General features: G+C 41.4%; 1 protein-coding gene across 9 annotated transcripts in view; it reads right to left on the bottom strand.

Annotated features, from left to right (window-relative positions):
- Positions 1–23602, bottom strand: part of DNAH3 (dynein axonemal heavy chain 3) — a 167162-nt gene that overhangs the window by 88895 nt on the left and 54665 nt on the right. For all 9 annotated transcript variants that reach the window (XR_011494269.1, XR_011494270.1, XM_044747042.2 and 6 more), the window contains 8 exons: positions 19533–19624; positions 16033–16147; positions 8887–9003; positions 7915–8094; positions 6379–6515; positions 3191–3392; positions 1930–2022; positions 296–406 (listed from right to left, as the gene is read on the bottom strand). Coding sequence is in view for 7 of the 9 variants with exons in the window: in XM_044747042.2 (XP_044602977.2) it covers positions 296–406; positions 1930–2022; positions 3191–3392; positions 6379–6515; positions 7915–8094; positions 8887–9003; positions 16033–16147; positions 19533–19624 (1047 nt within the window). In the remaining 2 variants the exon portion in view is untranslated. The remainder of the gene's footprint in view (positions 1–295; positions 407–1929; positions 2023–3190; positions 3393–6378; positions 6516–7914; positions 8095–8886; positions 9004–16032; positions 16148–19532; positions 19625–23602) is intronic.

The raw sequence follows: 23602 nt of genomic DNA, 5'->3' as shown, positions 1-23602 counted from the left end.
AATTCTGCCAGGCTGACCCCTGGAAGCTAAGGCTGATAAAACTTAGAATCCTACAGCCAAGAGTTTCTGCTGGGGAAGGACTGTGGGAGGTCTTACACTACAGAACCTCAGAACAGTCCCAATTCCAAGTTCTCCTTCCCACTGTCCCCATGAGAACCCTGGTTTTTGTGATGACATGGGTTGGATGTCATGATTCTTTTTGTTTGTTTAGAAAACATGGCTATTCTAATTATATGTAACTAAATCCTACTCAAGCTTGAATCTCCTCTACAAGCTTCATGACAGGCTCACTTACCGGTAGGGTCTTTTCTACCAGGGCTTGGGACACCTCCTGGGTCCAAAAGATGGAGGAGACACAGATAACCACCTGGCCAGGCCACTGCAAGACCCACTGATTACGAGGGACCTGGGAAAGTGCAGTGAGGCATGGTGCAGGGTCAGTTCATCTTGTGTGATTGAAACTAACTTCTTAAAAACATCCCCCACCACCTCACCCCCTCAACAAAAACAAAACCCTTCCCCACCCTCAGAGGCTACTAGGCTTGACACGTCTGGGCTTACTGATGATTAATGTCTTCCTCGCTGAGTTTTATGAAGAATTTTACATAGTTATAATCAAGGTGGTGTTCAGAGAGAATTCATAATTACTCTTTTTGATGGCTACATAATATTGCAGTGCTGGGCCACAATTTTCTTAGCCATACCCTGCCCCTAACTTGTTTTTTCAACCATAGATCTGCCAAATTATGGCCCAAGGGCATGTTTTTGTAAACAAAGTTGCATTGCAACACAGCCATCCTCACTGTTTACATATCATCCATGGCTGCCTTTACACTACAAAGGCCAAGATAAATAACTGTGACAGGTGTGGCCTGCAGAGCTGAAAACGTTTACTATGGGACCCTTTATAGAAAAAGTTTGCTGACTCTTACTATAGACACAATTGCATGAAATAATTTCATATAGGTAGCTGTTTTTCTTTAATATAGTTTTTGATTTAAGATATATAATTGGACAAAAGATTGGCCTTTCATTTACAATGTGAATACTACTGAGAGGGAATCTCAGGGTCGGGTAACTGTAGTTGTTGACTTTGGGCACCTATGAGCTAGCTGGTGTCTGGTTTGTCCACGTGACTCCTGGCTGTTGCAACTTATGTGTATGGGTGGCAAAAAACGGTCAACAATGGAGGCCAAGAGTGCTCATTTACTACTACTTGAGGGTGCTGTCACGTTCAGCAGGAATGGAAGTAATTTACATTTTACTCATTATGTAAGCCCACGTGTTTGAAAATCTGAGTTAAATGGCACTGATTCCTTGATGTTTTATTGACCTCATACTTTAGTCGGAAGGTGTTAATTGAATGTTCTCTTGTTTGATGGAAGGGGTCCTAGATATGGGGATGGGGCCTGAAAGTGAGAAGAAAAGGCACCTAAAGTAGAGGAGAGTAAAGATCTAGTCTGCCAACATTAACCTTGCTAGGAGCTGGCTAAAGAGTGATTTCCACAGGTTCTTTTCTCTTAGGCCTTCTGTCATACCTGTCCCCCAAACCCCCAAAGCTTTGAGAGTTGCGTCATTCAGGTCATGTGTAATGTAAAGGAAAAACCCAGGAGGGGAATGCTTAATTGGAAGGGGTTCTCTAAATAGACCTCCTACCATCAATTGATTTCACAGGAAGGGCTGGCCCCCAGCAACCAGAGTGTTCTGGCTTAACTGGCTATGCGTGTGTCATCTGCTTCTAACTGCGAACATTTCATATTCAGAAACGTGTATATGCCCCAAGATTTACAAGGAAAGGAGAGAGAAGCACAGAGGGGTAGGTTTTGGGAGAAGACAGAGGGGCAGTTAGAACTGATCCATTTAAACTTCTCCCCAAAATTCTTATTCTTGTACCAACACCCTGGCATGTCTTCTCTGATTCTCGTTTACCTCGACATACGCTTCAATCCCAAGTCTAATAACTTTCCGCATACTGGCAAGCATCATCTGCTCCACCTGCTGGAGCCACTTTTCCACCATGCCCTGGAGGGTGAGACAGACAGAGAAGCAGCAATAGTTAGCCAAGCCCAGAGGGAGGCACCACGGGCAGAGCCAGCTTTCTCTGGACAGGGCTGGAGGAAGGCCAAAAGTCTGCTATCCCTCCAAGCCAATATTCTTTAACTATTTGCTTTACATTTATTAACTGTAGTCTAGGAAGTGACTGTCTTGTCAAAGGGGCGCTGGGAGATTTTTAACATGCGTTTTTTTCATGTCATTTTCTGAAGCAGATAACTTCTCTGGAGGCAAATGACACATTTATGTTTCAGTTCATAAAATAAATTGCTCATTTCTAATGAACAGTTCTAATTCATGCATTATTGCAGTGGTTCCCAAACTTGGCTGTGCATTAGAACTATCTGGAGATCTTTAAAAAATACAGATGCCTGACTGCCACTCCCAGACATTCTGATTTAATTGGTATGGGATGCAACCCAGGTATTTGGATTTTTTTAAACCTCTACAGGTAATTCGAATGTGCAGCAAATTATTCAGTTTTAAAATTTCAGATAACTGTAGCTCTTGACTTCAGGTGCCCACGAGCTAGCTTGTGTCTGGTTTGGTGACGTGACTCCTGCCTGTTACAATATAGGTCTGGGTCATAAAAATAGTTGACAAAGGAGGCCAAGAGTGCTTGTCTATTACTGCTCAGGGGTGCTGTCACGTTTGGCAGGAGTGGAAGTAATTTACATTTCACTCACTATGTAAGGAAACATGTATGAAAATCTGAGGTAAATGGCATCACTTCCATGGTGCCTTATTGACCTTTAAAAACGCCTGCCCCAGCAAGCCGTCCGTCTGAGCGGATCACTTTTAATGGGCTCTGCTTGTGGAGATCTAAGCAGCATTGGTTGTTTGGATCTGATTCCTGCTACTGCCTTCACGTCAAGTTTGGTTGAAATCCTTCCACAAATTTAGTGTGTCACACGGATTTCAGTAGAACCCCCCATCTTAGAGATGGGCAAACTGAGACTTGGAAAGACCAAGTAACTTCCCAATCACAGAGTCATTAAGTTGTGGAACACAGGTGTCACACACCCAGACAGTCTGGAACTAGAGAGTCCAAATGCTTAATCAATATGCTTTCTGTTTTCTCTCCCTCTGTTTGGCTCTGTTATGGAGAAAAGAACCAAAAATGGTTAAGGGGAGTTACTTTGGCTTGAGTTGGATAGATTTTCTGTTTGAACGGAACAGTTTCTTTTTCTGAGCTGATCATGCCCACAATCTCCAGACTGCCTGTAAACTCCAGCTTGGCAATTCCCTCAAAGCACTTCTTCAGGTGGGGCTGCACTCGGAGGGGGTCTTTGGTCTCTGACAAGATCTCCAGCAGCTCATCATTTGATAGGAAGAAGAACCTATTTCAAAGCAAAGGAAGATGGCAACTAGAATCTTTTCTGAGAACTTCTTTTTCCAACAAAGTGATACTCCCAACAGGTAGATGACACCCCAGTCAATACCAGCTGTGTTCTAGAGTCTTCTCTAAGGCCCACTCCCTTTCGCCACTTTTAGTCTGGGGCATAGAGGTTGGAGATAGTTTTGTCTCAGAGCAAATGAAGGGGTGAAAGCTGGTATATGTGGTTGTGTGTGTGTGGGGGGGGGGTTTCTACCTTCTGACAGAAATCTGAACAGAAGCATGGTTCTCAACCTTGGCCACACTTTAGAATCACCAGTGGAGCTTATAAAAATATACCAATGCCAAAATTCCACTGCCCTGATTCTAATATAATTGATCTGGGGTTGGGTCTGCGGATTTGTACTTTTAAAAATCCCAGGTGATTCTAACGTGCAGTCAGTGTTGAGAACCACTGGGCAACAGAAGGAGAGGAGACCTCCTTGTCTTTCCTTATCTCCAGGTAGGACAGAATATGTTACAGGTGTGAAATAAGAAATGTGTGTTAATGATGAACCTATTCACATGCAGAGGCCTTTACCAGTGTTTTAAAATTAGAGATAATAAGATAACTTCATTTGCTTGCTCAGGCCCTCAAGGTAACAACAACAAATCTTCAGAAAATGTTCAAGGGACAAACTTCTACTGTGGCAACCAGGCTGAAAGTTACATAATGGACTGACCATCTGATTATGGTCTTCACACTATGTGGTGGATTACAAAAATGGCCACAATATTTGCAGCTCCTCTCCTCAGGGTGGAGTCTATGTTCACATCTCCCGGACCTGGGCTGGCTCTGTATCCTGCTTTGGCCAACAGACTGTGGCAAACATGAGCCTGTGCAAGTTCCAAGCCTAGACATCAAGAGGCCTTGAAGCTTCCATTCTTGCTGTGACCACCACCATGTGAATAATCCCAGGCTGGCCTTCCAGAGAATGAAAGACATGGCCCAACTATCTAGGCTGCCCCTGCCAACAGGAAGCCAACCACCAGACAAGCGATTGAGATCATTGACTGCCAGCTGACTGAAGTCACGTGAATGATCCCTGATGAGCTCAGTCCAGTTTGCCAACCCACAGAATTGTGAGCTAAATAAACAGTTGCTGTTTTTAGCTTCTAAGTTTTAGGGCAGTTTGTTATGCAGCAAAGCAAACTAATACACTGTAGCGGTAGTGTTGGGCAGGTAGGAAGAGCTCAATCACTATTTGTTGGCCCACGGACTGGCCGATATCTAACAGGGATGTCAATTTCTCCCACTCCCAAGTGAATTTCAAATAGGTGATCTCTATGGATTTATACTACCTCTATCTCCATCATGTGTGATAGTGAATAAGGCTCAAGGGCCGAAGAGTAATAATCAAGATATTCGTATAATTTAAAATTAAAATCATGATTCAGCACTTTGTATTTTCAAAAATAATTAATTTAAAATATGTAACTATCAATAATATTTTCAAAGTGTTTACTGAGAGTGCTTAATTTTATTCTATAAAAAGGCACATAGGAATATTGAGATAGTCTTGTGAGTGTTTGTGTGTGTGTGTGTTTAACTTAGGGAGAAAAGGAAGCTCAGAGAGGTTAAATAACTGAGTATCTTATCCAGACTGCCTGGATTTGAATTCTAACTTGTCCATTTACCACTCTTGTGTTTTCTGGCAAGTTATTGTTTCCTCCTTTGTAAAGCAGGGATAATAATGCTTCCAACCTCATAGAATTATTGTGAGGGTTAATAAGTTAATACATGCAAAGCACTCAGACCAGTATCCTGACATATGGTAAATGCTGTTTAGTGTTGGCTATTATTCACATTTTTATTAGGAGTAACAGCAGTGGGTAGAGGATTAGAAGCCCAAATCTTAGGAGTTTCCTCTTCCTAGGTTTTGTGCTTCCAAATTGAGGTTCCTTCCACTATTTGTGCTGTGTGTTTGTCCAATACTGAAGCCATTAGCCACATGTGGCTATTTACATTAAAAAATTAATATTAAATAAATTTAAAATTCACTTTCTCAGTCATACTAGCCACATTTAAAGTGCTATCTAACCACATGTGGCTAATGGCTACTGTATTGCAGCACAAATATAGAACATTCCTACCACAGAAGAAAATTCTATGTCTGGACAATGGACAATACTGCACTAAATAGATATCAAGGACATTTCTGAATCCAAAACAAATCACATTTCTTTTTTTGGTAGAAAGCAGGGGACTAACTTTATCTCCATAAACGGGAACACAAAAATGTACTTTTCTTAAAGACAAATTGGGATCAAACTTGCATCCTAATCAGAGTCAAATGACATGGAGTGACCATCCATGGCGAACTACACATGGATAGATTATCAGTAGTGAGGACTCTCTTTTCTAGAACCAGCCCTCTAAAACTACCTTGACTTCTACACAGAATATTGGTTCTTGTGGAAAAGAAGAATCAAATATTTATAAATATATCTACCAGAAACTAAAAAATTTTATGGCAAAAAAATTTAGCTGACATTTCTTAAACACACAGTCTAGGTGCTAAATGCTTTACATGCATTATCTCACATGATCTGCACAGCAAACACATGAGGTAGGGGCTGTTATCATATTTCTGTTTTACAGTGGAGAACCTGAGGCTCTGACAGATTTGCTGTATAAGTGGGAGAGCTGGGACTCGAACTGAGGTCTGTTTAACTCCAAAGTCCAGGTTCTTAATCATGACTACTATACACCTCTGATTGGGTATGTGGCCATGATGGTTGGCCAAAGTGTGGACTTGGTTCCCACTGCTGTCCATTCAATCTCCCTATAAATATGATGTGCCTTACCTCTGAGAGCTGTCTCTTGGGGAATGGAGAACTATAAAGATTATGGAATAGATTGGTAGAAGCCAACTTTCAGTATGAAAATGTAATTCTACCTATATATGGGTCAAGAAGGCAACTCCAAACAAAAGGACAATTCTGAATACCTGGGGAAAAAAAGTCTCTTCTTCTCCAAGTAATCATTCAGCCCCTTCTGGATGTCCTCCAACAGAAGGTTAGCTTCTTGAAGCTTCTCAGCCATCCGTGGCTGGTCTGCTGCCATCAGAACCCTGGCATCTTTCACCTAGGTTCCAACAAAAAAGGGGAGAATCATCATGGGGTTCCCAGATTCTGAGACCGGTCATTGTAATGAGTATATGACAAGCCCATCAACTAATGAAGCCCCTTGCCCAGCTAACTGCTTCCTAATTCCACAATGGTGAATGCTCATATAACATGACCCTGTTTGTCTAGCCATGGTTGACTGGGCCTGGGTTGGGCATCTGAAACCAACTGAGCCAATTATATTTTAAATTCTTGGATTTTGGAATTCAAACTATAAAATTCTATTCTAGTCTGAGCTAGACCCTTTAATGAGGGGGCTTTGCTGCTGGGTGAGGATCATCTTCCATTATGTGACCGAGTGGCAGTGTAAGCCAGTCAGCAGAGAGAGAGAAGCAGGCATAGAAAGAACACTCTGAATCCTGAGAGATTTCTGGGTTCTGGCTCCATCCTTTGTGAGGCTTGGCTGCACTTTCTGCCCTTGGATTCCATGAGACACCCATTTGGTCTTTTTGTCTGAGCTACCTTGCAGTGGTTTTCTGTTACCTTCAACCAAAGAATCTTAACTAATAAGAAGTTCGAGGAAGCAGGATATCATGAAAAGTGGCTCCACTGGCTGGGCAATATAAATTGCCACTTATCTCATTCCTGCAAACCACCTGGGCAGATAAATTCCCTTGAGACAAATTCTTTATAAGCACACCCCAATTTGAGCACACGACTTCAAAAAGGAAAAAGATATCATCTCTTAATAGACGCCCCTGGTTGCCATGTCCACCCAGCAAACTCATCCTTCAGGGCTTGTTTCCAATGTCACCCCCTTTGGAGGTGTACCTGGACACTCTCAGGCAACTAAATTACTCTTCTGCATTCTAGTAACTGTTTGCATATACTTCTATTACAGCTTGCATTTATCTAAGCCTGTCTCCTCACAAGACAGTGAATTCTATATAGGCAGAAATCATATTCTCTACATCTTCCAGTATTTTCTGACTCCTAACACAATGTCTAGGTCATCACGGGTACTAAATAAATATTTGTTAAATAACTGAGTAACTGAACATGGATAATTATTTGAATTCCAAAAGGATTCTCAATCTATAAACATTTCATTGCATCCTCCTGTAATGCACAAAGTCTTCTACCTTGTCAGGAACGACAGCTGAATTCTACAAACTGCTAACAGCTACCTCTAGGGAGGTGGGATTTCAAAAGGCCTCCACTTTCTATATTACATATTTCTATGTTTGGATTTTTAATAATAACTTTTAAAATTAGAAAAAATACATTAAAATATCAAATTTGCAAAAATCTAGTTTACTTTCAAGTTTTAAGGGACATGGGTAGGCTGCACAATGAGAAATATCTGTACGGCATCCTATGTTCTTGATGGCTAGATGTGATAAGGTATAAAAACTTACTGCTTGGGACATGAGTGATTTCCAGTAACCATCAACGATGCCAAACTTCCTGCCCTCTTCTGGCATCTGGGCTATGATGTCCTCTGAACTGAAGATCGGTTCCAGGTACAGCCAGGTGGCTTGGCATTTCAACCAGGCATCCAAAATTTCCTGCACACGAACTAGCTTTTCTTCCCACTTCTGCAAATTTAGCATTTCATATTTGAATCATTAACCTGCCACTCTGCATCACAGCCCCACTGATGGATTCATTCATTTATTCATTCATTCACTTGCTTAACAAATACTTATTGAGTGCCCCCTGCATTCTGGTCACTGATCTAGGCAATGTGCATATAGCAATGAGAGAAAAAAACAAGAGTCCTTGCCTTCTTGGAGCTTACATTCTAATGGATTAATAATAATAATAATAATAATAAATAGTTACAATGCTTACTCTGTGACAAGTGATGATCTGAGCCCTGTGTGTATGTGAAACGAACTTAATCCAACAGATTATAAGGGAGATATTATTACAAAACTCAACACACGCAGAAATTGAGACACAACAGTTCAAGTAACTTGTGTAAGGTTAACTAATAAGGTACAGAACCAAAATTTGAACCCAGGCAGTCTGGCTGCAGAATCTGTCCCCTTAGCCTATGCCACTTCCACAAACAATGAGCAAAGCAGGCAAAATCCCTACTCTGTGTAATTTACATTCTAGATTACTATAGCCCATGACAGACTTTCCAAATGTATTTTTATTTGCTGCATTCAAATCATCTCATCTCATCTTTTGGAAGACTGTTGCAAAGGCTCAGCATGCCATGCCCTTACTTGGATGGTTATTATTTTCAGTCTTGTGTTGTTTTTTTTCGAATCAGGAGAAAGTGAGTTTCTGTGTTAAATGAACTTAAAAACCTTCTCCCTCCTCCAAGAAACCCAGAGTTAATAGGACATCATAAAACACCCAACCTCATTTTCTCTTACCCGGCATTCTGCTTCTATTGGTTTGACGAATGGGGAGCCACACATGGTCTGGGTCTTTATCACATGATCATCGAGTAGCAGTTGAATGTCATCGACTGCACACAAGATGCTTGTATCCTGCAAATAAAGATGCCCCACCCTGTCAAAAATCATAAGACCTCCACTTTTCATGTTGATTCCCAAAGGTCTCACAGCTCAGATCTCCACCCCAGTGGGACATGACTCCAAGTCATACAAGAGATGGAATTTCTATTTTCATCCCTGAAAATGTTTTTAAAGACATTTATTTTCTACCTCCTTTGCAGAAATCAAATACGGTGGAAGCCCAGACCTGCAACCAGTGTCTGTTGCGGGAGGAAGGGTTCTGCCCCCTTCCCTGTATTCCTACTTCCCTGTCCACTTGCTTTCCCGGCTCTCCCTCACGTAGGATCAGCTGCTAATCTGACTGGGTAGGCCTAGACCCACGGTTCCCAAACTGTGTGCTGAGGTGCCCCAGAGCACTGCTACAAACTCATAGCAAATAATTGTGATTATTTAAAACTGAGATACAAATGTTTTTTCTTTCAATTTATATGTATTTGTTTTTCAAACAATTGTTTACTTGACAGGGACATAAACACTTATTAAGTTGTTTGAACCTTATTACTTCATAAACAAAGCTATATGAGGTATTTCTTTTGGTCTGAACCTCATTACTTCATAAACAAAGCTATGTGGTATTTCTTTTGGTTCTATGGAAGGGAACCATGAAAAAAGTACTCAGACGTAGAAGGCACTGAGAATCAAGAAAGTTTTGGAACCTCTGCCTATACATTTACTGGGCCAGATTTTACTAGTAGTTAAGGTTCCTGTGCCTTAAAGGCCAGCCTCTGTGGATGGCACTTTTCCTCCTGGGCCACCGTGGCAAGCAAATTGATAAGGGTCTGCCCTCTGCAACAGGTCTGGTCTCTCTGTTTTCAATTCCTCCAAGCCTATATCTGGGTGGTTAGACTGGGGCTAGGACACATCCTCTCCTCTACCTTTCACCACTAGCTCTGCACTGGGAGGTGTGTCTAGCTCCTAATCAAGTGGGACCTTGATTCCCATTTTGCTGTTCATCCCTGTCTACAGCTACTTCAGTCAAAAACTCTGAAAATTGGCCACATGTAACTGAGTTTCTCCCAGGTCCCCTGGCTTCACTCCTTATCTCAGTCCAACAACCTATAGCAGGATCTAATGCAATCAGCTCATGTAACACCAAGCTGCTGGGACTCACAGGGGCCCAGTAGTGCTGGGAGAGGCCTTGCTCTCTTCCTTCCCATCAGCTCATCTACAGTTCTGATCCAGTGAAATCAAAGCATTGTGACCATTGAAACTGAAGGGGGAGAGAAGTCATAAAAGGATAACATGCAATCTGGAGGATGGTGAGGTATGGGAGCCTTTAGGGTTTTAGTTCTCAATCCACACTGCACATTAGAAAAACCAGGGATGCCTTAAAAATACAGATGTCCAGGCATTCTGGGGGTGGAGGAGTCAGGAAGAATCAACTGGGTTTTTTTTTTGAGAAGTGTTAAGCATTATCTACCCCTGGTATGCTTCTGAGGGACCTGGAGAGTCCTCCCTGGGAAATGCTAATTCGGGAGGCTTGCTAAGCTCCTTTGCAGTAAGAAACCTTCTTGCTCTGAATCAAAAGGCCTTTCTCATTTGAAAATGCACCCCTCCAGTGGTGTCTAAGAGGAAGGGTGACTGACATGGCAAGGCAGACACTAACGCACAGCATAGTGATTACAGACAACAATACTGCATTAAAACTTCAAAACTGCTGAGAGGCTAGATCTTAACTGTTCTCATCACAAAAAAGAAATTATAATTATGTGACAGAGGTGTTAGCTAACAGCATGGTGGTAATCATATTGCAATATATAAGTATCAAATCAAGATGTTGTACATCTTAAACTTATACAGTGTTATATGTCAATTATATCTCAATAAAAATAAATTTTAAAAAAAGATAGGCTGAACGCTCAAGCAGACATCATAGAGGAGCAAATCAGCATAATTGAGGACAGACATGTTGAAATGCTCCAGATAGAGGAGGAGAGAGAACTAAGATTAAAAAGAAATGAAGTAAGTTTCTGAGAAATATTTGACTTAATTAGGAAATGCAGCATAAGAATTATAGGTGTTCCAGAAGAAGAGAAGGAGAAGGGAGCAGAAAGCTTGTTCAAACAAATAATAGCAGAGAACTTCCCAAACCAGGGAAGGAGATGGAAATCCATGTGGACGAAGCTATCAGATCTCCTGAATACGACAATATAAAAAGACCTACAGCACGGCATATAGCAGTGAAACTGGCATGGCTGAATGACAAAGAAAGAATACTAAGGGCAGGAAGTCAGAAGAAAATAACCCACAAAGGAACCTCTATCAGGCTTTCAGTGGATTTCTCTGAAGAAACCTTACAGGCTAGGAGAGACTGGAATGGCAATTCAAATTTTTGAAAGACAAAAATTTTTAGCCAAGAATACTCTATCCAGCAAAAATATCCCTCAGATATGATGCAGAAATAAAAACTATCCCAGGCAAACAAAAGCTAAAGGAGTTCATAGCCATGAGACACCCCCTACAAGAAATCCTCAAGAAGGCCCTCATGCCTTAAAAAAAAGGGAGAAAGGGGTTACAAAGCACAGAGTAAGGAGATAAATAGAATCAGAGCAGGATAGCAAATACTCAAGTATAGCATTAAAGACAAAGGGAAGGAAAACACCAAAAACAAAGGTAATCTTGTCATTTTAACGACAAACTCATAACACAAGACAGAGTAAGATTTGAGAAAAACAACTTAGGAGGGGAAGAGGAGAGGGACTGAATCGGTTTTGTCTAACGAAATAAGAGGCCATCGGAAAATGGACTATCTTATCCACAAGATTTTGAATACAAACTTCATGGTAACCACTAAACAAAAAAGCAGAACAGAGATGCAAACAATAAATAAGGAGAAAACAAAAAAACACAACATAAAGAACTACATAACTCGATTGCTAGACCAAAATACACAGGATGAGAAACAAAGGAAATGCAGGAGAACCAGAAAATGAGTGATAAAATGGCAGCATTAAGCCCTCATATATCAATAATCACCCTAAACATAAATGGATTGAATTCTCCAATAAAAAGACACAGAGCGGCAAAATGGATTAAAGGACAAGACCCAACAATACGCTGCCTCCAGGAAACACATCTCAGCTCCAATGACAAAAACAGGCTCAGAGTGAAGGGATGGAAGACGATACTCCAAGCTAATGGCAACCAAAAGAAAGCAGGTGTTGCAATACTTAGACAAAGTAGACTTCGAGATAAGACAGGTAAAGAGAGACAAAGAGGGGCAGTATATAATGATCAAAGGGACACTCCATCAAGAAGAAATAACACTTATAAATATCTATGCACCTACAGGAGCACCAAAGTAACAAACCTAAAAGAAGATATTAATAATAACACAATAATAGTAGGGGATCTCAACACTCCACTCACATCAATGGATAGATCATCCAGACAGAAAACCAACAAGGAAACAGTGGAATTAAATGAAAAGCTAAACCAGCTGGACTTAATAGACATATACAGAACACTCCATCCCAAAACAGCAGAAACATATTCTTCTCAAGCGTGCATGGAACATTCTCAAGGATAGACCATATGTCGGGAAACAAGGCAAGCCTCAATAAATTTAAGAAGATTGAAATAATAACAAGTATCTTTTCCAATCACAATGCTATAAAGCTAGAAATTAATTACAAGAAAAAAGCTGAGAAAGGGACAAAGATGTGGAGATTAATCAACATGCTATTGAACAAGCAATGGATCACTGAAAAAATTAAAGGAGAAATCAAAAAATATCTGGAGAAAAATGAAAATTAAAACATACCATACCAACTCTATTAGATGCAGCAAAAGCCATAGTAAGAGGGAAATTCATCACAATACAGGGTCACCTTAACAAACAAGAAAAGTCCCAAATAAGCAATCTCAAACTACGCTAACTGAATTAGAAACAGAAGAACAAATAAAGCCCAACGTCAGCAGAAGGAGAGAAATAATAAAAATCACAGCAGAAATAAATGCTATTGAAACGAAAAAGGCAGTAGAAAGGATCAATGAAACAAAGAGGTGGTTCTTTGAGAAGATAACTAAAATTGACAAACCCCCAGCCAGACTTACAAAGAAAAAAAGAGAGAAAGCTCAGACAAATAAAATTAGAAATGAAAGAGGAGAAATAACAACAGATACCACAGAAATACAACAGATTATAAGAGAATATTACGAAAAATTATATGCCAACAAAATGGACAATCTAGAGGAAATGGATAAATTCTTAGACTCTTACAACCTCCCACAGCTGAATCAAGAAGAAACAGATAATCTGAACAGACCAATCACAAGTAAAGAGATTGAAACAGCAATCAAAAGCATCCTAAAGAATAAAAGCCCAGGACCAGATGGCTTCCCTGGGGAATTCTACCAAACTTTCAGAGAGGATTTAATACCTATCCTTCTCAAGCTATTCCAAAAAATTAGGGAAGATGGAACGCTTCCTAACACATTCTACAAGGCCAACATCACTCTGATACCAAAGCCTTACAAGGATAACACAAAAAAGGAAAACTACAGGCCAATATTGCTGATAAACACAGATGCAAAATCCTCAACAAAACACTGGCAACCCAAATATAGCAATACATCAAAAATATCATACATCATGATCAAGTGGGATTTATACCAGGGACACAGGGATGGTTCAACCTCCACAAATCAGTCAATGTGATACACCACATTAACAAAATGAGGAATAAAAACCATATGATCATTTCAACAAATGCGGAGAAAGCATGTGACAAGGTCCAACAGCCATTTATGATAAAAATTCTTGACAAAATAGGGATAGAAGGAAATTACCTCAACATAATAAAGGCCATATATGACAAACCCACAGCCAACATCATACTCAATGGGGAAAAACTGAACACCATGCCTCTGAGAACAGGAACAAGACAAGGATGCCCTCTATTACCACTCTTATTTAACATAGTACTGGAGGATTTGGCCAGAGCAATTAGGCAAGAGAAAGGAATAAGAGGAATCCAAACAAGGAGTGAAAAAGTGAGACTCTTGCTGTTTGCAGATGACATGATCTTATATATAGAAAACCCTAAAGAATCCATTGGAAAACTATTAAAAATAATTAACAACCACAGTAAAGTTGTGGGGTACAAAATCAACTTACAAAATCAGTTGCATTTTTGTACTCTAATAATTAACTTACAGAAGGAGAACTCAAGAATACAATTCCATTTATAATCGCAACAAAAAGAATAAAGTACCTAGGAATAAATTTAACTAAGGAAGTGAAGGACTTATACGATGAAAATTACAAGACATTATTGAAAGAAATAGATGATGACATAAAGAGATGGAAAGAGATTCCATGCACATGGATTGGAAGAATAAACATAGTTAAAATGTCCGTTCTACCTAAAGCAATCTACAGATTCAATGCCATCCCAATCAGAATCCCAATGACATTCTTTAAAGAATTAGAACAAAGAATCCTAAAATTCATTTGGGGCAACCAAAGACCCCGAATTGCTAAAGCAATCCTGAGAAAAAAGAACAAAGCTGGAGGCATCACAATCCCTGACTTCAATATGTACTACAAAGCCACAGTGATCAAAACAGCATGACATTGGTACAAAAACAGACACACAGATCAATGGAGCAGAACTGAAAGGCCAGAAATAAAACTGCACATATACCGTCAGCTAATCTTCAACAAAGGTGCCAAGAACACACAATGGAGAAAAGATAGTCTCTTCAATAAATGGTGTTGGGAAAACTGGACAGCCACATGCAAAGAATAAAAGTAGACCATTATCTCACGCCATATACAAAAATAAACTCAAAATGGATGAAAGTTGAAGATAAGTCCTGAAACCATAAAACTCCTGGAAGATAATATAGGTAGCACACTCTTTGACATCAAACTTAAAAGGATCTTTTCGAATACCACGTCTTCTCAGACAAGGGAAACAAAAGGAAAAATAAACAAGTGGGAGTTCATCAGACTAAAGAGCTTCTGCAGGGCAAAAGAAAGTAGGATCAAAACAAAAAGACAACCCACCAATTGGGAGAAAATATTTGCAAATCAAGGGGTTAATCTCCATAATATATAAGGAACTCACACAACTGAACAACAAAAAACCAAACAGCCCAATCAAAAAATGGGCAGAGGATATGAACAGATATTTTTTGTAAGAAGATATACAGATGGCCAGTAAACACATGAAAAGTTGTTCAACATCACTAATCATCAGGGAAATGCAAATCAAAACTACACTAAGATACCACCTTCACCTGTTAAAATGGTTATAATCACTAAGACTAAAAATAACAAATGTTGGAGAGGGTGTGGAGAGAAAAAGGAACCCTCATACACTGCTGGTAGGAATGCAAACTGGTGGAGCCGCTATGGAAAACAGTATGGAGATTCATCAAAAAACTGAAAATATGACCCAGCTATCCCACTTCTGGGTATCTACCCAAATAACTTGAAATCAACAATCCAGAGTAACATATGTACCCCTATGTTCATTGCTGCGCTATTCACAACAGCCAAGACATGGAAACAATCCAAGTGCCCATTGACTGATGATTAGATAAAGAAGATGTGGTGTATATATACAATGGAATACTATTCAGCTGTAAAAAAAAAAGACAAAATCATCCCATTTGCAACAACATGGATGGACCTGGAGGGAATTATGCTAAGCAAAATAAGCCATGTGAGAAAGACAAACACCAGATGCTTTCACTCATATGTGGAATATAAACACAGGGACAAAGAAAACAGTTCAGTGGATACCAGGCGAAGGGGGGTGGGGGGTGGGCACAGGGAGTGAAGGGGAGCACTTATGTGGTGACAAACAAGAAATAATGTACAACTGAAGTTTCACAATGATGTAAACTATTATGAACTCAAATTAAAAACAGAAAGATGTTAGGGACCCTTTCTCTGTGAGTTCTGTTGCTATTCTGAATGAATCTCCTCTGTAACCTGCTCCATGGTAAATTGCTGCTCTCAGAGGACTGGACAATTGGACTGAGACTCACAGTGTCCCTGTACTTCATGAAGTTGAACGTCATATTAATCCAGTCCATCTTCATTTTCTCCAAGTTTTTCTCCAGAGAATATTCCTTACTGGCGGCCGCACCAATGGGCTCCAGTCTAAAGAAAGAACATAGCAACAGCAACTCAACGGGAGGAGACAGTGAAAACATGTCACAGGAAGAATTTCAGCTCAGCTTTAAGAGAAATACAAAAATCCCTTAATTGTACTAAAATGTTTACAGAGGGAAGACCATGTGAGGACGCAGGGAGAAGGCTGCCATCTGCAAGCCAAGGAGAGAAACCAATCCCGGCAACACCTTGATCTTGGACTTCCAGCCTCCAGAATTGAGACAGTAAATTTCTGTTGTTTAAGCCCCCCAGACTGTGGTATTTGTTATAGCAGCCCTAGCAAATCAATACAGGGTGGATAAGCCTTTGTCACGGGGGCTGTCCTGTGCTTTGTAAGTTTAGTAGCATCCCTGGCCACTACTCACTAGACATCAGTAGCAGACTTGCCCCGTCCCCACTCCTTGCCTGTTGTGGCAACCAAAATGTCTCCAGATGTTGCCAAATGTCCCCTGGGGGTAGAAAATCATGCCCAGATGACAACCACTGTTGTAAGGCCATTAAAACAAGACCTCATCTTTCCATTTTCTTATACTCCTGAACTATTATTGTAACTTCTTATTCAGATCTTAGAACTTCTGTTAATTTATGTGATGGCTTTTACTCGACTTCCTGCCCCACTTTTTTTAAAAAACAACTACTATTATGCTGATGCGCTGGGCCCACATGTCAACAGCCCCCTGTTCCACAGAAACGGGGAGGGAAGGCGAGAAGGGGAAGACAAATTCCTCTCTTCTTGTTTCCACATGGAGATCTGGGTCCTAAACCCTGGTGTGGCCAAAGAACTGGGAAGCAAAGTTCTGGAAGGAGGTGAGGGATAATTCTCTCTGCCTCAGCACTCATCTTTCACTGCATCCTCGAGTGTAGAAGAGACCATCTGGTCTTTATTTGTAGGTCAGGAAACTGAAGCCCAGAGGAAGCAAATGACGTGTCCAAAGCCACACACACAGATGGGGTGCCAGAACCAGGTCCAAACACCAGTTCCTCTGACTCCTAATCTAGTTTCTTCCTCCCCCACTGTGTGCCTTCTCCCCTCTCTTTGTCAGAAAGAACAATAGAATTGTTCACATGTAGCCAGCCAAATGGGGTCAATTAAACAGAGCTGAAAACACTCATTTAGCCTCATTCAGGGAAGCAGATGAGATGCAGATAATACCAAACAATGACTGATCAAGACGTCAGCAGCATGGTCACCATCCTAAATGTGACCTTCTTGGGAGATGACCAAAATGAGTGTGCACATAGGGAATAATTAATAAGGGCAGGTGCCAACCCAGATGAGTATGAGACAAGGAGGCTGGCTGTGTGGCCAGGGTAAGTCACTTGACAGGCCTTAGGTCCCCATCTGCCCCATAAGGGGTTGTTAGCATAATTAAATAAGATGAAATGATTGCAACGTGCCTTATGTCTTATAATTATGCAAATAATTGCATAGGGGAGGGATTAATCAGCTCGGGAGTCCATGAAGTATATCAAGACTTGATCTCACCCAGATGTGCTAGAGAAGCTCTGCTGTGGGCTGTGATAAAGTGCATTCACTGCAGGATGGTGGGATGCCCAGAATACCACACGGCACTAATAGGCAGTGGCTGAGAACTCAGACGTCAAATCAGTTCAGGTTATATGCCTCATCTCACAATCCTCACACTAAGTTTAATCACCTAGCTGCTACTACTATTCTTCCCATTTTACAAATAAGGAGACTGAAGCACACAGAGGTGAACAACTGGGCCAAGGCATCACCACGTCTGGATTTGTCACAGTTGGGCACATTGGCATGGAGAGCGGCAGAGTCACTGTGTGTCTGCTCAGTCTCTGTCTCCTTAGATGGGTTTATTTTTTAGGTGGTAAAGGGTAATGGTTAAGGTTCTGAAGTCAGTCAGCCTGGGCTCAGGTCTTGGTTCTTTCAGTTACTAGCTGTGACCTCTGGCTAGTTACTTAATCTCTCTAATCAACTTATTTCCTCATGTGTAAAATGCAAATAATAACATTAGCTAGAACATCAGGTGGTTGTGATGGATAAGTTGGTTAACGTATATAAAATGCTCAGTGTAGCATAAGTGTTCAACAGTTGGTGTTTCCTGGAACATTTTACTGGGGGAAAATGAGGCCCTTTAATAAAATAACCTTGAGCCCGTAGAAATGCACGCATCTCTAGGCCTGTTCCTTAAAGAGGGACAGTAATGGGGGTATTGGGGGGCGCTGGAGCATTCAGGTGGCAGAGATTTAGGGGTCTGGAAGCACCTTAGATTAGACCTGTTCTGCCGCAGTTTGGAGAAAGTGTTCTCAAACTCTAGCATGCATCAGCATTACCTAGAGCAGCAGTGTCCATTCAAAATGTAACGTGGGCCACATATGTCATTTTAAAGTTTCTAGTAGTTGTATTTTTTAAAAGTAAAAAGAAACGGATGACACTAATTTTAACAATTTTATTTAACTCAATATATCTAAAATATCATTTTCAAATAAAATCAGTGTTAAAATTTATTATACATTTTGCTTTATTTTTCTTAATAAGCCTTTGAAATCCAGCCTATATTTTACACTCCCAGCACATCTACACTTCAAGGGCTCAATAACCACATGTGCCTAGTGGCTCCTGAATTAGACAGCACTGACTGGAGGATTTGTTAAAATACAGACTGCAGGGTCCACTCCCAGAATTTAGTCAGCAGATTGAGGTGGGGCCTGAGAAGATGCATTTGTAACAAGATCCCAAGTGATGCCGATGTAGCTGTCTGCACCACACTCTGAGAACACACAGGTGGAGTTACACCCTAACCCAGGTGCCTAACAGGGTCTCCGGTCCTGGCACTGAATCTCTCCATCCCTCACCCTGAAGGAGGTGTAGGAAAACAAACAGGGTCCTGAGAATCTCTGATCCTAAAAATAGCAATTCCAGTAGAACAAAATATCGAGCACAGATTCCAGGGGCATTTGGAGACGAGGAGAGAACAAGTAAAGAGAACTCTCATTTGACTATATTTCATGGAATTTTTAGAGCTCAGAGAGCCACTCCTGTTTGTCGTTGTTTGTTTAAAGAAGAGGAAACCGAGACCCAGAAAGTTTAAATGGTTTTTCCTGAAGTCACTGAGAGCTGGGCTTGGACCTCAGGTTCCAAGAACTTATTTTTTTTGTAATTTCCCTTTGAAATAAAGTCTGTGACTCAATTTTCAAGTCATAACTCATCATCAACTCTGCAGCTGGATATGGAAGCTTCACCCGTAGCTAGACACCCAAAGTGAAGGTTCCTAAAAACTCAAGTTATCCTCAACCAGAAGGAGAAAAACAGCCTAACAGGAAGCCAGTCATATCCTTGTGGGAACTTACAGATACTTTGACCACAAAACTTCCTGAAGGAAGGGAGGAGCCTTACTTGTCAATGAATTTGCCAAATCCAAATTCCAGCATATTTGAGAGGCAAGTCGTTTCGGTGGGCCTTATTTCATAGCCAACAATCTCACTGATCTGCAAAGAAAAGAGGAAAACAAGCGTGTATCATGCAAGGTAGCACTGGCCAGACTTTCCGCAATGATGGAAATGTTCTATTCTGCACCATCTCATACTATTGCCACCAGTGACACGCAGCTGTTGAGCCCTGGAAATGTGGCTACTGTGACTGAGGAATTGATTTTTAAGTTTTACCTTGATTTTACTTAACTTAAATTCAAATAGCCGTGTATAGCTAGTGGCTATTGAATTGGACAGTGCAGGTCTAAGGACTCAGGAGGCAGCCTAGGGCCCACACCCATCACAGCTAGTTTACTGGGGCTCGGTCTCCCACCAGCACTTGGAATAGTGCAGACTCGTGAGCACTTGGGGGCTGGGACAGGATCTGGTTTGTTTTCGTGCTCCCAGGGCCTGGTACAAAGCCTAGTTCACGACAGAGGCTGTCCTAAATGTCTGCTGTGTACAAGGAGGAAGTCATGAGTACCTGGGATGGGCAGACTCCCAAATTCTGTGATATGAGGATGCTGGGAAGGAAGAAGGCCTCCCCCCAAATATCTTCCTTTCCATCCCAGTGTGCTCACTTGTTGGAAATGTTAGCATCTGTTGTGCCCATTCCTTTGGTGTAAATATTACCCCAACCTTATCTTCTAAGTGAAAATATCTCTGAGAAAGGTCTTAAATGAAGTCTCTGATGGCTTTTGAACACTTTTCTCAGCGACTGAGAGATCTGGGCACTATGAGGCTAACGTGCTCAAGAAGGGAAGGAGGACTGAAGGGGAATGAGGCTCTGAAAAACCTCACCAACTGCCCAATTTTGTCTTTGTCCAGCCCCAGGAGGAATGTCAGAGCAAGAAGGGACATGAGAGTCACATCATGTTCCGTCTTATTTAGCCCTGTGTCCCTGGGACCTAGAATTTAGTAGGCATCCATAAGTATTTATGGAGTGAAAGCATGAGTGAACCAGCTAATTCAAATGGCTTCCAATCTGGGTTCTGAGGACACGTGGAGGACCACTAAGGTAATGGAAATAATAAAGTAATTAACATTTATTGAGGGCTTACTATACGGTAGGCACTGTTTTAAGAGCTTTATGCACTTATTTCATTCTCCTAACACCATAAGGAAGGTACTAATGTATTATTATTCCCATTTTACATATAAGGAAACAGAGACAAGGAAATTAAGTATCTTGTCCAAGACCATCCAGCTAATAAATGGCAGAATTGGGACTTGGATCCAATTCTGATTGCAAAGCTCTTATCCATCACACTCTAGCATCTCTCATGGGTCTTCCATGTACAGTTGTGCAGGTTATACACTGCATAACTCTAGAAAGTACAATTCACACTGCAGTGCCCAAACATAGCATTCCCTAGAGTTGTGCAGTGTACAGTTTGAAGGTCCTGGCCTCTCATTTATTCTCTAATACCTAAAAGTACATCTTAGAACAACACACTATCTCTAGGATTAAATCACAGAAATATGTAAAGCACTTGGCATAGTACTTGGCCCAAAGGAAAGACTCAGAGATTGGTATTATTTTTTAAATTGCTTTTGTTAATTATAGAGATTAGCAAAGCATCTGGTTGTCCAATTCTAACAGCCAAGAGCTATACTGCTCAGCCTGGAGCCACTAACCCACCCCTTGCGGCTATCGAAAACTTGAAACGTGGCTAGTCCAAATTGAGATGTGCTATAAGTATAAAAGCACACCATATTTCAAAGACTTAGTCTGAAAATGTTAATGTGAGAGATAACATTAACATTTTTATATTGATTATCTATTAAAATGGTAATATTTTGAATACTTTTTGGCAAATAAAATATATTTATAAAATTTATTTCACCTGTTTATACTTTTTTAAACGTGGCTACTAGAAACCTTAAAATTACACACATGGCTCGTATTATACTTTTATCAGGCAGCACTGTCCTAGAGGGCAGCTTTGGTACACATCAGTGCGGTTTCTTCCTAAGGTCCATGTTATCTTGTTTCATCTTGTTTTAAACCACAGTAGCAACCCCTCTGCTGATATCAGTAAAGTCTGTGCCCCAAACATAGGGACTAGCCTTTCCTGCTTAAGTTCTGGGAAGTGGTCAGAAATGGCAGCACAGCCACTCCATAACCCCAGAAGATCCATCTTGTAGACTTGAGAGCTACAGGCGGTTTAGCCTTCAGAAACCCCTCCCAGAGCCAGAATCTGTGCAAATGGATCTCCTGAGTAAGGTATTAGGACACAGAACGGCTTTCCAAGGCCTGGAGCTGTCAAGGGGTGGCTTGTGGTGTATGACCAACAATGCAGACAGGAATGGGCTCTGAGTGAGGAAAGCCCTGAGTATATCTAGTGGTCTTTGTCCTTCCCAAACTCACCTTTAACTGTTCAGGATATCAAGCTTCCACTTTAGGGGCTCATTACTCAGGAGCCGCCTTCCTGGGGCTGCATTCCACACTCACCTATGGCTTACTGCCCCCTACCGTCCACTCCCTCCCTCTGACCTGGCATTTCTTGCCCCCTTTCCACCCATCCAGGCTGAGTCAAACAGACCTAGATTACAACTCCCCGCCACCACCACTTACTAGCCACATGACAATTTACTTAATCTCTCTAAACCTCAGTTTTCTTATCTGTGAAACAGTTTCTACTTCAAATGGTTGCTAGAAGGATGAAATGAGAAAATCCACCATAAAGTACACAACATAGTACCCAGTACATAGTTAGTACTCAATACGTTTGAGCTATTCTTGTTGTTATTTTAATTCCAAGCAACATTTTTTCCCCCTAATCTGTCCATCTAAGTGGTCTATAAATGAGAATTACGAATGTCTTAGATGGTTGGGATTTTTCAAGTGCCCATGTGGGAGAACAGTGTCATCATAGGGGAAGCACCAGGCAGAGGGGTGGCTTTCCAATCCCACCCCCCACCCCCCAGAGTGTTTAAATGCCATTGATGAGGGCACTTTCTATAGTGCCATCTCGTGGAGAGCTCCAGCACTACCAGAGGCCATCTGTCTATCTAACCTCCCTAACCCTCAAAATGGGTCACAGTTCTAGTCAGGCTCCGTCCATAGGGAGAGGCATCCTATAAGCGCCAAGTGAGGGCAGCTGCCCCTGTGCAGATCCCTCTGCTGGGGCAGCTCAAGACCAGAAGTCTACCCAGATGGCCTCCACTACCCTTCTTTATACCCTTGGCTTAGGTCTTGAGTTTCCAGGCTTTGTGGGAAATTGAAAGTAGTTTGTCTCTACAGAAAATTCTTGAACCTTTCAAGATCTTTTGTCTTCTCAGGGAGATCAAAATGCTTGTAGCCACTGGGCTCAGGCTCCATTCTTTGGAAGGTAATGGGTGTGCTCTCAGTTTGGGTCCTTCCAGAGACAATGTCCTCAGTCTAGCGCTTGGTTCCAAGAGTGGGAATTCCAGGCCAAACAGAAAAGGAATCTGCTATGGAGTGCCAGTCTCATCTCCATCTCCACACAGAGCAACTCCCTGGTAGAGGACGCTTCAAGGGCACTGCTAGTCCTTGAATGTGATGATTATTTTAGAAACACACCGAATTTTCTTTTTTCTGCTTAGTGTTCTCACCACACTTAGCACCCCCACACTTGGCTGCTTGTAAAAATCCTAACTATTTTTAGGGAGAATATTTATTATTCTCATTTACAGACTCAAAGGGCTGAAAGAAGAGTGCAGTATTATTTCTGAACGTAGCCTGTTGAACGATGAGACTCGACACCACAGTCAGCCCAAGCAGGAATCATGTGGCACTACTAGGAGCCTCCAGGAGAAGATGTGACTTTCACTTTTGTGTGTTCTAGGTCAAGGAACAAATCAAGGCCCCTCCCACTGTAATTCCACACCCTTATCATCCTGCAGGACCCTGAGCAACCATTTACTTAGGGGAGCTGACTGGGAGTCTTTGTGGCCACTGGCTGGCACAATACTCAACCACCAGCAATGGGCTCCCCAAAGAAAAGGGGCCACCTTTACCCGACCCATTCC

Source organism: Equus asinus, chromosome 14 (genome assembly GCF_041296235.1).
Source record: "Equus asinus isolate D_3611 breed Donkey chromosome 14, EquAss-T2T_v2, whole genome shotgun sequence".
NCBI classification, from domain to species: domain Eukaryota; kingdom Metazoa; phylum Chordata; class Mammalia; order Perissodactyla; family Equidae; genus Equus; species Equus asinus.
The sequence above is the reverse complement of the archived record's forward strand: the minus strand, read 5'-3'. Positions and strand labels throughout refer to the sequence as shown.